Genomic DNA, 20,318 nt, shown 5'->3' on the forward strand with positions numbered 1-20,318 from the left:
ATTCTATGTATCTAACCCTAGATATCTAACCCTAATCTCTCTCACCAGTCTCTTATTACCAACTGCCTATTGGATATTTCAAATTATATATTCTATAGGCATCTTAAACTCAGAATCAACAAAACAGAGCTCATTATCCTTCCCCTCAAAGTCACCCCTCTTCTGAACTTCCTATTTCCATCAAGAATATCACCATTCTACAAACCTTCTTTATAATCTGACTAATGTCTAATGTGAAACTATTTGCAGATCCTATACTTGACTGTATGCCGCCATGGGTGGGGGGAGGGGAGGAAGAGGGAGAAAATTTGAAACTCAAGGAATCATGGAATTGAATCCTGTAAACTAAAAGTAAACAAACAAATTAATAAAGACGAAAAAAAAAGAATATCACCATTCTTCTGGTCAACCAGGTATGAAACCTCACATGCACCTTCAGCTCCTTACTTGGCCTCACCTTATATATCCAAACAGTTGCCAAAGCTTGTCCATTGTACTTCTACAACATCTTGAGTACATGACCCCTTTTCTCTTTTCATCACCCAAATATGGTCCCTCAACTGTATGTTCAAAATTTCCTACTTGGTCTCCTTGTATCAAGTGTCTCCCTTCTCCAAGCCATCCTCCACACAGAGGCCAAGTCCATCTTCCCACAGCACAGACTGTCAATTCTCAAATTCAATAAACTCCCATTACCTCTAGGATCCCATACAATTGCCTCTGTTTGTCATTTAAAACATGGCCATGAACCTATGTTATGTTAATGAATTTATTATATATTACTCTCATTCATGCATTCTACCATCTAGCCAAAATAGCCTTATCATACATGACATTTCATCACCCATTTCTATGCCTTTGCTTTACCGCAATGCATGGAATGCACTGCTTCATATTGGTTTTTGTATACCTATTTATCCTATGTGACTAGAAGAGTTTCTGGTTCATAGTAGTATGCTTAATATTTGTTAATTCAATACAAGTATGACCTACAACAAGGTCTTTTCTGATCCCCAGGTTGTCAACATAACACTGCTTCTGGGCTCACCCCCCCCAACTCACACTTATACTAGCAGATTGAATCCCCAGAGGAGAGATAATTACAATTTCAGCATTTTAAGGATATATATATATATATACATATATATATATATATGTGTGTATATATATATACATATATATGTGTGTATATATATACTTTGCTTTTTGGAGGGGGGAGGGCAGGCAAGTTGGGGTTAAGTGACTTGCCCAAGGTCACATGGCTAGTTTTGTGTTGTGTCCGAGGTCAGATTTGAACTCAGGTTCTCCTGACTCCAGGGCCGGTGCTCTATTCACTGCACCACCTAGCCGCCCCTATTAGGGATAATTATTGTGGGTAAATTCACTTCTCATAAATGCCTGAGGTAGGATTTTAAATGAGTCAACATGGTGGCATGTTAGCTCAAAGATCTAATGTAATCCTATGCTTCACTAATAGCTCCAACAAGATAATGAAGGAGGTCAAAGTCTTGCTGTATTTCTTGCTCGGTCAGTCATGTCTAAAATCTTGAGAAGATAAATTAGACATTCAGACTTGGGTTCAGAAAGTAGAACTAGAAACAAAGGATAGAAGGTGCACAGGGGGAATACTTTAATTCGACTTAAGGAAAAACTTCTCGACAGAGTTGTGTCCAAAAATAAAAGGGGGAAGAATTAGGAAGTTTTCAAGTGCAGACTGACTGATTACTTGATCAGAATGTTGAAGGAAGGATTTGTTTTTAGCTATGGGTTAGGTAAAATGATCTCTGGGTTTCCTTCAAACCCTGAGGTAGACATTTCTGTGATAAAAATATAAATGTGGGCCTGCGTCAGTCAGTAAACATTTATGAAGTGCCGACTATGTGCCAGGAACTGTGTCAAGTGTTGGTGATACGAAGAAAGGCAAGTTCTCAAAGTCATTTCTATTTCTATAATGCCATGGTATTATATCAGCTGAAGAAGCAATCTAGGTGATACATAAGAAGACCTCATGCAACTCCCAATCTATGATCCTATGAGGATCCCTTAAGTCTCTAACACAGTATTTTTCATGAAATAGACTCTCTTGGGACCACCACCACCACCCATGGTCCCCTCAGATATACTGGCTTTCTATACCCAACTGCTAAATTTCCAGGGTGATCAGCAAACACTACAAATCAGGACTTAAAGATGTTATTTTGTTGCTCTTCTACTTAAGAAAGAGATGGAGAAATGATAATAAGGTAGATTGAACTTAAAAAATGTGTCTAGCAGGCTTTCTTTTTTCAGAGAACCACAGTTAGACATGGGGGGCAGCTAGGTGGTACAGTGGATCGAGCACTAGGCCTGGAGTCAGGAAGACCTGCGCTCAAATCTAGATTCACTTACTAGCTCTATGACCCTGGGCAAGTCACTTAACCCTGTTTGCCTCAGTAAATCGGTAAAATGAGCTGGAGAAGGAAATGGCAAACCGCTCCAGTATCTTTGCCAAGAAAATCCCAAACGGGGTCATGAAGAGGTGAATGTGACTGAAAATGAGTGAATAATAAAGAATTTACCAGCACAAGTCTCCTACCCCCAAACATACTTTAAGTAGATAAGCTGTTAGTCTAGGTAAATCTAAAATAATTTTTGTCTACACCTTTCCATAAGAACTTCATCTTCCCCAGTCCAGTAAAATCTTTACAATTCTATTTCCCACCAGGTGAGTAGTGAGGCACTAGGTTATTGATACACACACACACACACACACACGTATATATGTAGATGTAGATGTAGGTGTATATATGTACATATATATATATATACACACATATACATCTACATGTATACACATATACACTCATATATATATTCATATACACACATACATGGAAAAATCCACAGAGCAAGCTTCCTGATCTACTAAAGGGTTGTTCATTTGTACCTATATAAATTTTTTTAGTCAATTTTTATTGATTTAGTCAATGTGCATTTTGAGTTGTAACAATTCTCATATCTATTCTATAAGTTGAAGTTTAATTCTAAATGTTTGTAATATAATGCCAAGCAAAGGCAACTTCCCAAGGTTCAAATACCAGCATAGGTGCTCTCCATTTTATTCAGTGACCAACCAAGAACAGAGAAGATCAAAACATGACATCATTCAAAATACAGCATTTACTAAGTGTGATTAAATAATCTCCAAGTACTACCCCACCCCAGGACCTTCCATTCATTCAATCAATTACAAAGTCCCTGTTCTAAATACTACTCCACCCCTAGGCTGTACCTTCATTTAGTCCACCACAAAGTCCCTCTTCTCAAATGGAGATTAGTTTCCAATCTAAGTAAAGTACATTCATTTGCTCAACCATAGAACACAAAAAGGTCAAAAATTCCCCACCCCTGGATCACAATTGAATCTACCCCACAGTTACATCAAGTTTAAGCACAACACTTAATACCCAAATGGAGGTATTTTCTTCATCTTGACACAGGCAAGTTCTCAGAAATCTTAGTTCCTGGGGAGACAAGGCTTAGCAAGGCCACAAGATATATTGCCAGTCTCTTCATTAATTCATCCTCTGTCTTCAGAACAGTCCTAGAACCCCTGAAAACATTAGCAAAACCCTCTCCCAGGATTTCTGTAAACATACAACAAGAAAATCCTTCTTCAGGGCTTCTGAACCAACAGAAAGGTTCCCAGACCCCTGCAACAACAGCACTATCCTTCACCAGTGGACAGTATTCACTCTATCTGCAGGACAGTCTCCAGACCCCTGCAACAACAGCACTGTCCTTCACCAGTGGACAGTATTCACTCTCTGTCTGCAGGACAGTCTCAGTAGCTCTGAACCAACAGAAAGGTTCCCAGACCCCTGCAACAACAGCACTGTCCTTCACCAGTGGACAGTATTCACTCTCTGTCTGCAGGACAGTCTCAGGGCTTCTTAACCAAAAGCCAGGTTCCAGGACTTCTTCAAGAACAGGACTGTCTTTCACCAGTGGACAAATCTGGCAAAACAACATCAAAACAGACAGACAAAGTACCAGCAAAATAGCCATGTCTCCTCAGTCCTTGGCAGCTCAGGGGGCAGGTCTCAAAAGTCCAGGGCGATTCAAAGTGGCCCCCAGCAATTCTCTCAGTCTCTCTCTCTGCCTCCATGAGGGTGCTGCTTCCAAAAAGTTCTTCTGCCTCTCTCTTGTGTCTCTCCAAATCTACATTACCAGCTCCTCCCAGTTCAGGACTTTCTTTTCACATCAACAAGTCCATCCCACAGGTGGGATTAACAAGCTCTGGGTTTTAACACAATCAATTTGAAAACCAAGCCAATACAGGGAAATCTTTATATTCCATTACTATACACAATGTTTGATTGTAATATGCTAAACATTTTAAAAAATTGGTCAACATATTTCTCTATAAAATGATTTTAACTTACTACCCTTCAAAAAAAAGTAGTACTATAGGAAAATTTCAGGGAGCCAATGAAGTTTTATTATTTGAAGCATTTCTTTCACAATTAAAACAAAAATAAATCTTTCAGAAAAGTTATATAGCTATTTGGGTATTCAGAAAATTATGCCAAAGTAAAACAAATATACAGGTATAACCAAGGAATATTTGTCATATGGTAAGATGAGTTTTCTTAGATCTTATTTATATAGAAAGGTTTTTCAAATTTTACAAGTTTCTCAGTTACAAATAAAGTGTTTTTCATGAGAAATGTGATCTACAGCAATATTGGCTATGATGTACAATAAAAACTGATTTACTTAATTTGTGCTATTCGGTAGTTGCTAACTGATGTTAGACAAAAACAAAGGATCTTAACTGAAACAACAGAGGCATATACACCAAGCTGGGTGAAAATGACTGACCAAACAGTGACAGCAGTTATCACACAACCAAGTGTAATAACTAAATTTTTATATGGTAGTTGATAGATAAGGTTTGATATGCACTGCTTACATTTTTCTTAGTTAATGAGGTTCTTCTTAAAATGATTAGAACAATACTTTTTTAAAAATAGCTGCTATTCTATGGCTGAATAAGTTGTGGCATATGTAATGGACTATTACTGTGCTATAAGAAGTGATGGGCAGGTGGATTTCAGAAAAACCTGGACTTATATGAACTGATGCAAAGTGAAGTGGGCAAAACCTAGAGAACACTGTACATAGTAACAGCAGTTCTGAACAATGATCAACTGTGAATAACTTGGCTATTCTTAGTGATACAATGATCCAAGACAATTCTAAAGAACTAATTGTGAAAAATGCTCTTCACCACCAGAGAAAGAACTGATGGAGTCTGAATGCAGATAAAGGCATACTATTTTTTTACTTTCTGTATTTTGGTTTTGTTTTTCCCTTTGGGTCTGTGTCTTCTTTCACAACATGACCAATATGGTAATTTGTTTTGTATGGCTGAACATGTATAATCTATATCAAATTGCTTACTATGTTAGGGAGGAGAGAGGTAAGAGTAGGAGAGAGAAAATTTGGAACTCAAAAGTTTTTTAAATTAACATTAAAAATTCTATTTATATGTAACTGGAGAACGACAAAATAAATGGTTAAAAATAGTTGTTATTCTAGACCATGTTTTAAAATTTAGACAAAACTTCCTTACAATTAGAGCTATCCAAAAGTGAAATAGGCAAATGAGCTACCCCATTCCACCTCTGCAATTCTATGATATAAAAAGTCTAATAACTTTTCTAGAAAAACAGTATATCCAAAACATATGTCAAAAGTAAACTCAAAATTTCAATAAAAATATAAAGCTAAAAAAATCAAGCATAGAAGAACTATATTAATGATCTACAAAAGTTCTCATTGAGGATCTGGGAGGACAGACATATAATGCACTGTTGCAGCTGAGGATTGGTGCAGCCATTCTGAAAAGCAATTTAGAATTATATTTTAGAAGTCACCAAACTATGCTTAACCTTTAACCCAGTGATCTCACTTCTAGACCTATACCCTCAAAAAGATCAAGGAAATAGAGAAAGGACACATATGTTTAAAAGCATTTATAGGGACACTTTTTGTTGTAGGAAAGAACTAGAAATTGATGGAGTTCCCATCAACTGGGGAATGGCTGAACAAAATTGATATTTGAATATGATGGAATATTATTGTGCCATAAGAAATGTCAAAAGGGACAAATTCAGAAAATCATGGACAGTCTTGTATGGACTGATGCAGAGTGAAATGAGAACCAGGAGAGCAATTTATACAATGACTATAACATTATAAAGAAAAATAACTTTAAATGCCTTAAGAACTCTGGTCAATGCAATTACCAATCATGAGACCAGAAGAACAATGACGAACTGTGCTTCCCACCTCAACCAAGAAGTAATAGACTAGAAGGGCATTTTCATACATGGCTAACATATGGATTTTCTTTTGCTTAACTAGACTTTGTTGTTATAAGGGGATTTTTGGAGACATAAGTTAGTTATAGTGATTCTCTCCCTGAAAAAAAAGAAAACTGCCTCAACGAAACATTTTGAAAATATATGGAGCACAGGAGATTCAGAAGGAGAGCCAGATAAATAGGATGATGACTTTGGAACTAATATTGAATTTGTTATACAATTTTTTAACAAGAAAAAAACCCTAAGCTTTATTCATGGTTTCATATGCAATCTTTTTTTCTGTTCTTTATATATAAAAATGATTGTGCTGGTTAAGTTAATAATAAAAAAAAACAAATTCAAATGATACCTTAATATTATGTTAATCTCACCTCTAAATTCACATTCTTACATAAACCAAAGGAAATAACAGAATACACATTCAGTTGCTTCTTTATTTTTTACAAAGTTACTTATAAGTAACAAAGAAAAAAAGCATGCTTAAGAATAGATAGCCAAGAAATGTTACCTTTGTGAGAGGAAACAAAACAAACAAGGATAATAAAAGATAGATAATTGTTTTTAGTCCTTTAGGTCATTCTTAACCTCTTTTTCACATGTATCGATTTCGGATATATTCTCTGTACATACAGATATCATCTTTCCCCAGAGCCTGCATGATGCCTTTACTGGCCTGGATGTGTGCCTGAAAGATCTCAGTAGATTTTCGGTCTACTCTTGGAGGCTGAACTTCATAAATGTTGTCTTGAGAGAAAGAGGAGATATGTGTTCTGTAAAAGTAAAAACACAAATGGTGGTGCATTAAATAAAATATTTGGATAACACTACATGTACATTTATAAGAGATCATGGCTGTGAAACAGTTTGAGAACCAAAGGACTTCCCAGGTTTTTCTGAAACCATCCTGTTCACCATTTCTTATAGCACAATAATAATTCATTACAATCATAAACTACAGCTTGCTCAGTCATTCTGCAGTTGATGGACATCCTCTCAACCACCCCTTCTTTTTAATAAAGGGTTTATTTACAAAGGAATAAGCATATACATCTAGAAATAATACATTTTTAAGGTAAAGAGAAGTATTTATAAAGACCACTACCTACTCCTTAATGGGTAGTGCCCAAATTTACTAATTCAAACTAACTGAGTTCAAATCACTATTATTCTTTAGGTTCCAAACATCATATTCCCATATGACCCCAAAATAAGAATGCCCTTTTTCTACACCATGCTTTATTTCCAAAACCTGGCCCTACCCCCTCTTTTATCTAATCATTGTGTAAAGGGCCTTGAATGTCAAGATTGGGATCTGGACCTTGAGATGTGAGAGAGACATTCTGAAGTTTTCAAAGCAAGAAATGATGGAATCAGATCTATGAATTAAATGAAAATTCATCTGGAGGCAGTGGACTGGAGTGGAGAAGAATAAATATAAAAAGATATTGCCAATAAGTCAAGATGACAGATAGTGAGAGCCTAAGTTCCAACAATGGCCACTGCAATGGAAAGAAAGGAACAGATTCAAGATTATTATGGAAGCAGGATTGACAGTATTCAGAGGTTCTGAGCCTGGGTAACTGGGAGAATAGTAGTGCCATTAACTAAAATTGAGGGGGAGTCAGGAGGAAAATTAGTTTTTTTGGGGAAAAGATGTTGAATTCAGTTTTTGACAAATTGAATTTGAAGTACCACCATAGCCACCAGGTGGAAAGCTCACTAACTGTTAGATTTGGTGATCCAGGGTTCAGGAGAGGAGTCAGGGGATAGACATACAGTTGGGATTCATCTCCAGAGTTAACCATTGAAGTCATAAGAGGAGATGAGAATAATGAAAGGAAGATAGTAGAGGACAAGAACACAGCCAATCTCAGGAGTTTGCTGTATTAAGGGAAGTAGGAGGAAAAAACAGAGTCAGTTAGGGAAGTAGATGCTTGTTCTGAGGAGAACAGAATCTGATTAGGGGCAGTATCATAGAAGTTAAGGGAAGAGGAAATACCTGGAAAGACAGGGGTGCCAATTATACCAAATGATGTAGAAAGGAGGATGAATACTAAGAAAAGGTCTCTGGACTTTGTGATTAGGAGGTCATTGGAGGTCATATTCTCTTAAGGATAATAGTATATGTATAAAGGAAGGAATAGAGGCTGTTGCCATAAACAAAAGGCCCATGACAGGTCTTTATATTGATAATAATTTACTGCATTGAAAATATCCTTGTTTAGCAATGTGGGTGAGGGAGGAGAAGGGGGAAAGGAACAAGTATTTATTAAGCTAGTACTGTATGCCAGGCATTTTGCTAAGCACTTTACAGATATTTCTCATTTGAGATCATTTGCTCCTCACAACACTCCTGGGACATAGGTGCTATTATTGTCATCACCATTTTATAGCGGAGGAAACTGGTGGCAGATAAAGATTAAGTGATTTGCCCAGTGTCACACAGCTAGTAAGTGTCTGAAGCCATATTTGAACTTTGGTTTTCTTGACATCAGACCCAGAACTCCACCCACTGGGCAACCCAGCTGTCTCAAGCACAGATTTTAGAGCTGGAAGGGGTCTTAGAGACCACCTAGTCCAATCCAATCCTTTTATGGTTAAGGAAATTAAAGCCCAGAGAAATCAAGTCATTAATCTAAGGATGCACAGATAATAAGTAGCAGAACCAGGATTAAAGTCAGGTCCTCTGATGTCAAATCCCATGTTCTTTCCACCATACCATGTTGTCTCTCTCCCAGGAAATGCTGAATTGCCATAGTAAAGCACCTGCCCCTTTTCTAGGCAGTACCTTTCTTTCGTTGATTCTGAAAGTTCTTAGGATGCTAGCACCCCTATATTTAATCTAATCAAGAAAAAATTCACATCTCTCACCTAAGAAAACAAAATTTGAACTCAAATATTCATCACTGAGTAGCAATATGATACAAAGTATGTAGTGACACAATTTTCCAAGCAACACATTTCATATAATCTTCACACCATCATTCTCATTTTAAATGAATAGAAATAAAAACTGTTAGATATTTCACAGAAAGTTAAAGAATTCATGAAATAAAAGAAATGCTAACAAAATCTTAAGGCATCAGATTTCTGTTCCATATCTTAACTCCCCCCTTTAATATATTATAATTATTATTCTAAAGTCTCTTGCTAACACATTAAAATATTTAACATTTATAAAATCTAACTAGTGACTTTAAATCTTCTTGTTATGCATTGATCTGCATATTCCTACATTATAGTAATTTTCAAAATTCAAAGTGAAACTTGGTAGGTAGCACACAGGACCTATTTCAAGCTTTATCCCTAAATTTGGTCCTACTCTGAATATTTTAGAAAGAATCAGTAATCTAAGTACCATCCACTACCCACTGATCCAAAAACTCTCCAGGTTATAGTATATTTCACAAGTGGCATTATTCAATCATTTAAAATAATAATATCTCCTATTGGTAGAGTACTTTATAGTTTTCAGAATAAGCACTTCTGTGTACATTATCTCACCTGATTCCTCACAATAGCCATGTGAGAAATGCATGGCAGGCATTATTATCTCCATTTCACAAATGAGAAAACTACTTTCTCCTACTACAGATGAAGGAGCTCATTTATAAAATGGGAAATCTTTATGGCCCTGGCTGTGTGCTTTTTGGCAAAAATAGACTTATTGGGTACCCCCATGGATTGAGAAATACATTTTCTGTGGTCCAAACTTTAACATTCAGTTTTTGAAGGGAATGGAGCAAACCATCAAGTAATCACTTCATTCCCTTCTGGCTCTTTTTCCAGACGTTCTGGGTGACTGAGCATCAGGGCAGGCCTGGGAAGCAGCAGGATCTACGGCCAAGTGACACATCAATAACTTACTCAGGGCTGAGGTGGCTGACGGAGCTTGGCTACAGGACCAGGCTCAGTGTCTAAGGGTTTTCAGGACGGTCCTTAACCTACTTTTCAATAACCTCTTTTAACTGCTGTGAAGAATAATGGACAAAAATGAATAGAAATCACTCTGCAAATATGAAATGCTAGCCAAGTAATTTAAAATGACATCATTCTGTAGCAGTGACCATGATCCTTATCCAGACCCTGACCATACCCACAATGGCTACAAAGCCATGCTTATATGGGTACTAAAAAATAAAAATGTGACCACTATCCCCCTATTTTTTCCTTCCTGTTTTCTAGAAGTGCAGTTTTTATAATAATACAATGACAAATACTGTTATATACTAGTAAATAATATGTATAGGATATAGTATATATCCTATATCGAAATACTATATATGTGCAGTATATATAACAGTATATATGTAGTATATATAGTGTATATGTTATATACTTATATAAATAGTAGTATCTACTAGTGCATTGTATATAAGATAAATACGATATACGATGCACTAGTAGATACTATTTACATATATGTATATTACACACATATACTATACATGTATACTATACACACACTATATATAATATATATAGAATGTGTGTGGTATATGTATAGTATATAGTACTGTATGGCATATACTATATACAGCATAGTGTATATATGCTAGTATATATAGTAGTATATCCTGCTATATACTACTATATATACCAGTATATAGTATGTGTGTACTATATGCATAGTATATATATTCTATATTAGTATATATAACATATATACTACTAAATATATACTAGTATGTACTATATCTAGTTTATAGTACATACTAATAAATGCTATATATTGTGTACACACACACACACACACATATATATACACTAAATAGTGTGTACTCTAGATAGTATATATACTGGTATATAGTATATGTGTAGTATATGTCTAGTATACATATGTGTATGTATATGTGTATATATATATATGCTATATGGACTATATACAATATACTAGTATATAGTATATGTAGTATATATACTGTAGCACAGGGCTTCTTAAATTTTTTCCACTCATGATCCCCCTTTCACCTTTTGGTAACATTTGTTGGGGTTGCGTGGCATGATGGCATGCTCAGTGCAAAGTGCACATGTTGTATGTTCAGAACCAAGGCTGCAGTGTAGCTGCACAATGGAACATGGGAAAGTGCCACCAGAAACACCTCAGATTCATTACGTGTTCAATTTTTAATTAATTTTTGGTCATTGTATGCTCAGAGACCTTTTTCTGTTGCTAAATTTTTCTGGGGTCACAACCCACAGTTTAAGAAGTACAGGTGTAGTAGTGTATATCTATATCTATCCATCTATCCATCTACACACACACACACACACACACACACACACACACATATATATATATATATATACATATACTCTATAGTATAAACTCTCTATAGTCTATAACATACCCTCTATAGTACATATTCTATGGAGTGTATATTCCATATAGTACATATGCTTTGCATATATACTACACATATACTATATGCTAGCATATAGATCACATACTATATATACCATGTATGTAGTATGTGTGTAATGTATATATACTAATATACTGGTATATACACATAGTATTATGTGTATGTATATGTATATAATATATGGCATATATACATTATACAAATTCTTTACTGATCATTTTGCTATCCCTTTTATCATAACAATAACAATCTCTTGCAGGGCTCCTTATGGCGCTTTCACAGTGTTACCCACATCTGAACAGAGGTGACAGACTTAGAGAACAGAATCATCAATTTTTGGACACAGCCAAGTTGGCAAATTGCTTTGCTTCACTATGAATATCTGCTACAAGAGTTTTCTTTTTCATTTTTTTAGATGGGGGTTAAAGTAATATTCAGCTCAGAGAGACTGGAGGAACTTGCCCGAGATCTCACAGTTCATATCAGAGCAAATGTTAAGTTCAGGATATGTGACATTTAAGTTCAGTGCTCTTTCCCCTACCTTTGGTTACTGGATACCTGCCCTGCCTCCCTCACATGGTTATCATGAGGATTTGGTAAGATAATATATAGGGTAGTGCTGAAAACTGTTGTGCTCAGTTACAAGTTGGAAGTATTACTATTTAAATGACTGGATAATGTCACTTGTACAATAAACTCCCTGGGTTCAGTGGGCAGCAGCTGGTGGTTAGAGTTCTCAGTCTTGGATGACCACTTTCTGAAACCTACAGAGGAGGTTTTAATTTGAGAACTAAGCCTCAAATAGTTACATTTTATATGCTACCTACTAGGTTTCACTTTGAATTTGGGGGGGGGGGAGGGAGAGAGAAAAAATAAGTACTTATTAACTGGAAAAATTTTTTAAGAAAAAATGATTTCATATCCTTGATTTCACAGGGTCCTGAACCACATGAGACCTCACAAGTCAGGAAGACACTGTTATTCCCATTGTGTAAGATAGAGAAATTGAGGTTCACCAAGGCTCAAGAGCTTGATTCAAGTTCAGTACTCTTTGCACTCCAATCCAATGGCACGTTACATGATCAGATACACAATACGTTATGTTGTCAAATGACAAGTTTACAACATGTATATTACTTGATGTTAGCTATCATTAAGTATATTATGTTGACAGTAATACCATCATCATCACCCTCTCTGGGATTATAATAAAAAAGCAAGTGAAGAAAATGATTTTATACAGAAAGAAGCTAGCCTATATTTTACTCGGCTACTTCTACTATATTAAACCAGCTAGAGTGAGACAGCTAGATTGTATAGTAGATAGTGTTGGACTTAGAGTCAGAAAGGACTGAGTTCAAATTCTGCCTCTGACATTTACTTTGGGCAGCTAGTTAGCACAATGCTTTGTACACAGTAGGTACTCAATAAATGTTTGTTGAATGATCTATGTTGTGGTCCCAAATCTTTGCCTTATGAGTTACTTCTGATACTTCCCAAGTCTTATAACTACATAGCTAGAGGTAAGAAAGGAGTAGCTGAGAGCACTGAAGGGGGCTAATGATCTTGCTCCTCTGTACCACAACTCTGAAAGCTTCAGAAATAAGGCTTAAGTTAAGGAAGTGAGTTAAAGATCAACAAGGCAATGACTTCTGCAACTATGTTCTTCTTTGTATATGCTTAGAAGAGTAAAGAGAACAGATGCCCATCAGCTGGGGAATGGCTGAACAAGTTGTGGTATATGAATGTAATGGAATATTATTGTGCTGTAAGACATGATGAACAAGTAGACTTCAGAAAAACCTGGAAATACTTAAATGAACTGATGCCAAGTGAGGTGAGCAGAAACAGGAGAATATTGTACACAGTAACAGCCACAATGCACAATTACTAACTCTGATAGGCATCTCTCCTTAGCAATGCAAGGATCCAAAAAACTCCAAAGGACTCATGATGTAAAATGCTGTCCACATCCAGAAAAAGAACTATGGAGTCTGAATCAGATTGAAGCATATTATTTGCTCGCTTTCTCTTTTTCTTTTTGTTTGTTTTTTTTCTTTCTCATGGTTTCTTCCCTTGGTTCTAATTCTTTACAATAGGACTAATGTGAAAATAGGTTCAATATGAATGTATATGTAGAACCTATATCAAATTACACACCATCTTGGGGGGGGCAGAGAAGGGAGATATGGGGGAACATTTAGAACTCAAAATCTTATGGAAGTGAATGTTGAAAAATAAAATAAAATTAATTTTTTTAAAAGAAAAAGGTGGTGGGAAGAGCCAAGATAGTGGTGCAGAAGCAAGAAAACTCCATGTGCTTCCCCCATAACAACCTAAAATACCTATAAAAATGACTCTAAATAAACTTTAGGGCTACAGAACCCACAAGGTGACAGAGAGAAACAAATCTCCCACTGAAGGCAGCCCAGCAGGCAGATAGAAAAGGTCCATTGCAGCGTGCTGGGAGCAGAGCCCACCCCCCCATGAGCCTGCAGTTTTAGCCTCAGGGAAGCCACAATCAGCCACAGTTGGAGGGACTTTGGAAGAGTGTATCACCAGCAGCTGTGGCTGTTTCCAGAATTATCAACCCATAAATGCCAAAGACAAAGTGAGAGGTCAGTGTGGACTTTGGGAACAGGGGGTCTGGGAGTGTGGTCCAGCCTCTGCCCCTGGAGGGAGAAGTGGCTGAGGTGTGGAGACCGCTGCAACATAGCTGCTTCAGAGCTCCTGGCCTGCAGATTGTAGGGGGAACAAGCGACCACTGAAAGGGTAATCACTCTTGCTTTAACCTGCTTGGATCTGGATCACTGTCTAGGGTGGAGGTCCTGGAGTGTGTGAGCAGGTGCCAGAGCCAGTGGAGGCTTCTAAGAGGGCATCCAACTAATAGCTCTGGCAGCTGCAAAAACCCCAGTCATTTGGGAGAAAACTCTCCTCTCTGGAAGCAGAGTTCTACTGTGGCAAAAAGCTCAAAAGTCAAGTAATTGAGTGGCAACATGAACAAGCAAAGGAAGGAATCTGAGTTTAGATTCCTATTTTGGGAGGAAAATGGGATTAATGCATGGAACAGGAGGAAGACAACAAAGTCAGAACAGGAACCAAAAGCTTTCAAGAAAAATATGAACTGGTAACAGGCCATAGAGATGATTAAGAAGGATTTTGAAAACCAAATAAGAGAAGTGGAGGAAAAATTGGGAAGAGAAATGAGAATGATGCAAGAAAATCATGAAAAGAAAGTCAACAACCTGACTGAAGAAAATAATACCTTAAAAAATAGACTAACTCAAATGGCAAAAAGAGGCTTAAAAAGCCAAGGAGGAGAAGAATGCCTTAAAAACCTTAATTTGCCTGATGGAAAAAAAATCTCAAAAGCTCACTAAAGAGAATCATTCCTTCAGAATTAGACTGAAGCAAATGGAAGCTAGTGACTTTATGAGAAATCAAGATACTATTAAACAGATCCAAACAAATGAAAAAAATAGAAGGCAATGTGAAATATGTAATTGGGAAAACCAATGACCTGGAAAATAGATCCAGGAGAGATCATTTAAAAATTACTGGACTATCTGAAAGCCAAGATCAAAAAAAGAACCTAGAAATCACCCTTCAAGAGATTCTCAAGGAAAATTGCCCTGATGTTTTAGAACCAGAAGGCAAAATAGAGGTTGAAAGAATCCACTGGTCACCTCTTGAAAAAGATCCCCAAAAGAAAACTCCTAGGAATATTATAGCCAGGTTCCAGAGTTCCCAGATCAAGGAGAAAATATTACAAGCAGCCAAGAAGAAACTATTTGAATATTGTGGAGACACAATCAGGATAACACAGGATTTGGCAGCTTCTACATTGAGGGATTGAAGGGCTTGGAATATGATATTCTGGAGGTCAAAGGAGCTGGGATTAAAACCAAGAATAACCTACCCAGCAAAACTGAGTACCATGTATCAGGGGAAAATATGGTCATTAAATTAAATAGAAGACTTTCAAGAATTCTTGATGAAAAAACCAGAGTTGAATAGAAAATTTAACATTCAGATACCAGAAGCAAGAGAAGCATGAGACAGCAAACAGGGAAAAGAAATCATAAGGAACTTATCAAAGTTGGATTATTTACATTCCTACATGGAAAAATTATCATTGTAACTTATGAAACTTTTCTCAGTATGAGAATAGTTGAAGGGAATATAAATGTGTATATATATGTATTCATACATATATGTCTATATAGGAGGGTATATGGGAGTATGAATACATATGTGAGTGTTTTTATATATGTGTACAGGTATACTTAGAGGGCACGGGACCAATTGAATAGGAAGGGATGATACTTAAAAGGTGAAATTAAGAGGTGAGAGAGGAATGTAATGAAAGGAGAATGGGGTAAAGAATCTCATATAGAAGAGGTAAGGGAAAAATGTTACAATGGAGGGGAAGAACAGGAAGGCAAAAGGGAATGGGTCAACCTTACTCTCATTGAATTTGACTTAGGGAGGGAATGACATACACACTTAACAGGATATGTTGCCCTTCAGGAGAGTAGTGGGGGAGGGGATTAGAGGGGTGATGATAGAGGGGAGGGCATGTTGGTGGGGAGGGAAGTTAGAAGCACACACTTTTGAAGAGGGACAGGGTCGAAGTAGAGAATAGAACAAGTGAAGATGTGATAGGATGGAGGGAAATATAATTAGTCTTTCACAATATATCCACTATGGAAATGTTTTGCATAGCTACACAGTACAACCTATATGGAATTGCTTATCTTCCCAGTAAGGGTGGGTGACGAGGGAGGAAGGGAAAGAATCCGGAATTCAAATTTTTAAAATAAAATATTTTTAAAAATATTTTTTTACATGCAACTGGGAAATAAGATATACAGGCACTGTGGTACAGAGATCCATCTTGCTCTACTGGAAAGTTGGAGGGGGAATGGGAGAGGATATAGGAGAGAGCAGACTGGGGGAGGGGGTATACAGTGAGATCGCTGTTTTGGGGTGGTAAGTAGGGGAAAGATAGGGAGAAAACTTGTAACTCAAAATCTTGTGGAAATGAATGATGTAAACTAAAAATAAACATAAAATTTAATTTAAAAAAAGAAAGATGTGTTGGAAAAAAGGAAATAGCAATGGATTGTGGAGTCAAATGCTACTTTTGACACTTCTGTGACCTTGGGCAAACTGGTTCAGCTCTCTAGGCCTAACTTTCTCCATCTGTAAAATGAGAGATGTTTGACTAAATGACCTCTAAGGTCCCTTCAGCCTCTAAATCTATAGCCCTATGAACTTCTGGAATTTTTAAAATTTCCACCAACAATTATATAGAATCTCTAGAACAGCTCTTTCCTTTTACAGATGAGAATATGGTGGGAGAGTGACTTTGCAAGGATCACATATCTTGTAAGTGTCAGAGGAAGGATTTGAACAAAGATCTTCCTGACTTCAAGTCCAGTAATTCTATTCACTAGGCCATACTGGTATCTGGCATGGCAATGCTCTCATTGCAGAGCAAAAAAAAAGTGCTAGATTGTTCTTCTAAAGAAAAAAAGAAGGTATATTTTCTCAACTTCTTTTCACCCATCCATCAAAGTCATGCAATCTAAGAAGATCCAAATGAAATCCAATACCTAGCAGACATTTGAAAAAAAAATTAACCATGACATTTCAGGCTCATTTCTTTTTCTTTATATATAAGAACTAGTTCTAATAACAAAGAGATCTCTGTGTTTCCTGCATAATATTTCCCTTAATAATATTTCTAATTTTTTTATTGCACATGTAACATGTACTGTTCACAGCAGAACTTATAGTGAGAAATGAGTATACTTGGAATCACCTGCAGTTCTAATTCACAGAAGAGAAATGTCAGGAAACATTTCTTTAGATATTTTTTTTAAATTATAAAGCAAATCCTTGATGATACCTCATTGTATTCTTTCTTAATACAATGTTCCTTGTCCAATTGGCTGATGAATAACAACTTTGTTTTTTACTGAGATATAGTACCATCTGATTTTGCAGAGTATGATTCCTATGAAGTCTTTTAAGTTTATTACTTTTGCCTTGCACATAGTAGCTCCTAAATATTTTTTCTTTAAGAAGCTTTAAAGTAAATCACACAGGATGGATTGCTTTGAAGGTTTAATATCACTGTTTTGTTGTTGGTAATAAATGTACAAGAATTATTTTTTGTCATACATATGAATACTTTAATAATGAGTACAAGAAAAACTGAAAATTTTATACTTTTCTTATGAATTAATATTCCAGTATACTTCAAACCCAATCTGACAGTTTCAGAAACAAAAATTATTTTACTCATAGTATCTAAATGAATTTATGTATCTTCCTTAAAGAAATTATTAAAGATGCTTTAAAATACACATTTTAAACTCCCTCGACCAAAGTCCTACCTCAACACCTCATCATGATGTAGAGTTCTTAAAAGGATCTGCTTGCAGAATGCAAATTCTGGAAGAATACTATCAAGTTGGAAAGTCTTTGAATTACAGGCCTAGTTAAAGGTTCTATCTGTCATCTAAGGACTAGGGTAACTAAATTCAGAGAGGCTCATCAATAGAGGTCTGGCCACTATATGAAAAATGTATTTGGTCCCAGAAAATCATATTTCCATTTACTAACATACATAAGGTCAATTGAGTGAGTACCCATACAAATAAAATAATTAATTCCTGAAATATTAATGGGAGGTATTTTATTTTATTTATTTATTTTTTAAAGCAATTGGGGTTAAGTAACTTGCTCAAGGTTACACGGCCAGTTATTTCTGGGTGTGGTGCTAAGTATCTGAGCCCAGATTCGATCCCCAGGTCATCCCAACACTGGGGCCAGTGCTCTTACTCGCTGAGCCACCTGGCCGCCCCTGGAAGGTATTTTAAACCAACAGTATAATAGGACAGGAAAACAGGCAGGCAAGGGTATTATGCTTCAGTGGGAAATATGGAGACACAAGGCACTTAGAAAGCAGGGCATGGAGTGTATGTAATCAGGGAACTGAGGTTATTCTAAAAACAAATTTTACCTACTTCATAATTTTACCTAGGGCTGGGCTGGCCTTCTGATCTGGGTTAAGGTGACAAGACAAATGAGTGTTCAGTCAACGTAAATATATTTAGCAGCAGGCTATCAAACTGAAAAAATTCTTGCAGACAAAGAGAGAAATGAGGTTGGAAGTGCCTCCACTAAGAAAAGAGGCTAGGTGATCATCTTGTACCAGTTCATAAGTGAAAGAAGTTATAGGCTCACACATTTTTCTTCCACTAAAACTTTAGAATGTTTGACCTAGTTCTAATAGCTTGATTTATCAAAAGGATAAATTCCATGAACCTATAGAGAGATAATATTAAAACCACAAACATCACATGGAACAACACTATGGAAAACTGAAAAGCAAATAATGGCCTCTTCAGGCTCTTATGCTATCTACAGCATTAATAAAGGTGACACAAAATTTGGCTAGATTTGTTAAATTTCAGACAAGTTTTCTATGGGGTTTTGTTGCTATTGTTCAATCATTTCATTCTTTTGTACAAAAATCTCCCCTAATGTCAAGATAATGAGAAAAAAATAACAGCTTTTTGAGGCAATGAGAATAAAATAGGGAAACTTATGATAGATAAACAATAATAAAATAAACATAAATTTCTAAATGAAGGCAAGATATTTGCCCCATGTCATGCTATTTAAATCACAGAATTACAGAACCATGAAATCTTGGAAGTTGGAAGGGCCCTAATCTAATTCAACCTCTAAGCAGCACAACCATCCTTTTTACAACATGCCTAACAGACCCATCTATCCTGTGCCAGAACACTTACAATGACAGGGAGATCACTACTTCACAAGATAGACTATTATATTTTGTGAAATAAGGTTTCATGTCAAAATAAACCTTAAAATGCTATATGTAAATATCAGCTATTATTAGTATAAGAACAAATCTAATTAATATGAATCTAACTCTGTATAACTTCCAACCCCACTGGTACAGGTTTTACCTCCTGGTGTAGTACAAAATAAGTTGACTAAAATTTTCATATTAACCTTGCTATCTTGTCACTTCTTAGTCTTTTCTTTTTCCAGATGAAAAGCCCCAATTCATTTAAACATTCTTTACAGAACGTGATTTTCAGATTCTCCATCATCCTAATCACTATTCACTGAGTTCTTCTCATTTAATCAAAATTCCTGTTAAAGAGTGGCACCTAAAAAATGGACATTATTCCAGATGTAGTCTGACCAGATCATCTATTACTATCCTTGATGTAGAGCCCATATTTCTATTAATAAAGCCCAAGACTAGAATAGGTCTTATAGAAGTCACATCACATTGATGATTCACATTGAACTTATAGTTAACTAAAACCCCCAGGTCTTGTTTGCATGAACAGTTGTCAAGCAAGATCTCCCACATCCTATACCTATGCAACTGACTGTAATATGGGAGGGGGGGTGGACAAGGCTATCTCTACAGTCCCTTCCAGCTCTAAATACATAATCCTATGACGAGTCTCAAAATCTAATATGACTCAGAATAGTGGTCATCTGGGAACCAGCAAGGGTTACAATA

At 36.3% G+C, this 20,318-nt stretch overlaps 1 protein-coding gene across 1 annotated transcript in view; it reads right to left on the reverse strand.

Moving 5' to 3' along the window:
* Positions 1–4,457: 4,457 nt before the first annotated feature.
* Positions 4,458–20,318, reverse strand: part of FIG4 (FIG4 phosphoinositide 5-phosphatase) — a 150,799-nt gene continuing 134,938 nt past the window's right edge. Inside the window, exon 23 of the mRNA XM_069077071.1 lies at positions 4,458–7,141. Coding sequence (XP_068933172.1) covers positions 6,964–7,141 — 178 coding nt within the window. The 3' untranslated portion in view covers positions 4,458–6,963. The remainder of the gene's footprint in view (positions 7,142–20,318) is intronic.

Source organism: Petaurus breviceps, unplaced genomic scaffold, assembly GCF_028583685.1.
Source record: "Petaurus breviceps papuanus isolate PSGF00001 unplaced genomic scaffold, PetGlider_PUasm1.0 90977, whole genome shotgun sequence".
NCBI classification, from domain to species: domain Eukaryota; kingdom Metazoa; phylum Chordata; class Mammalia; order Diprotodontia; family Petauridae; genus Petaurus; species Petaurus breviceps.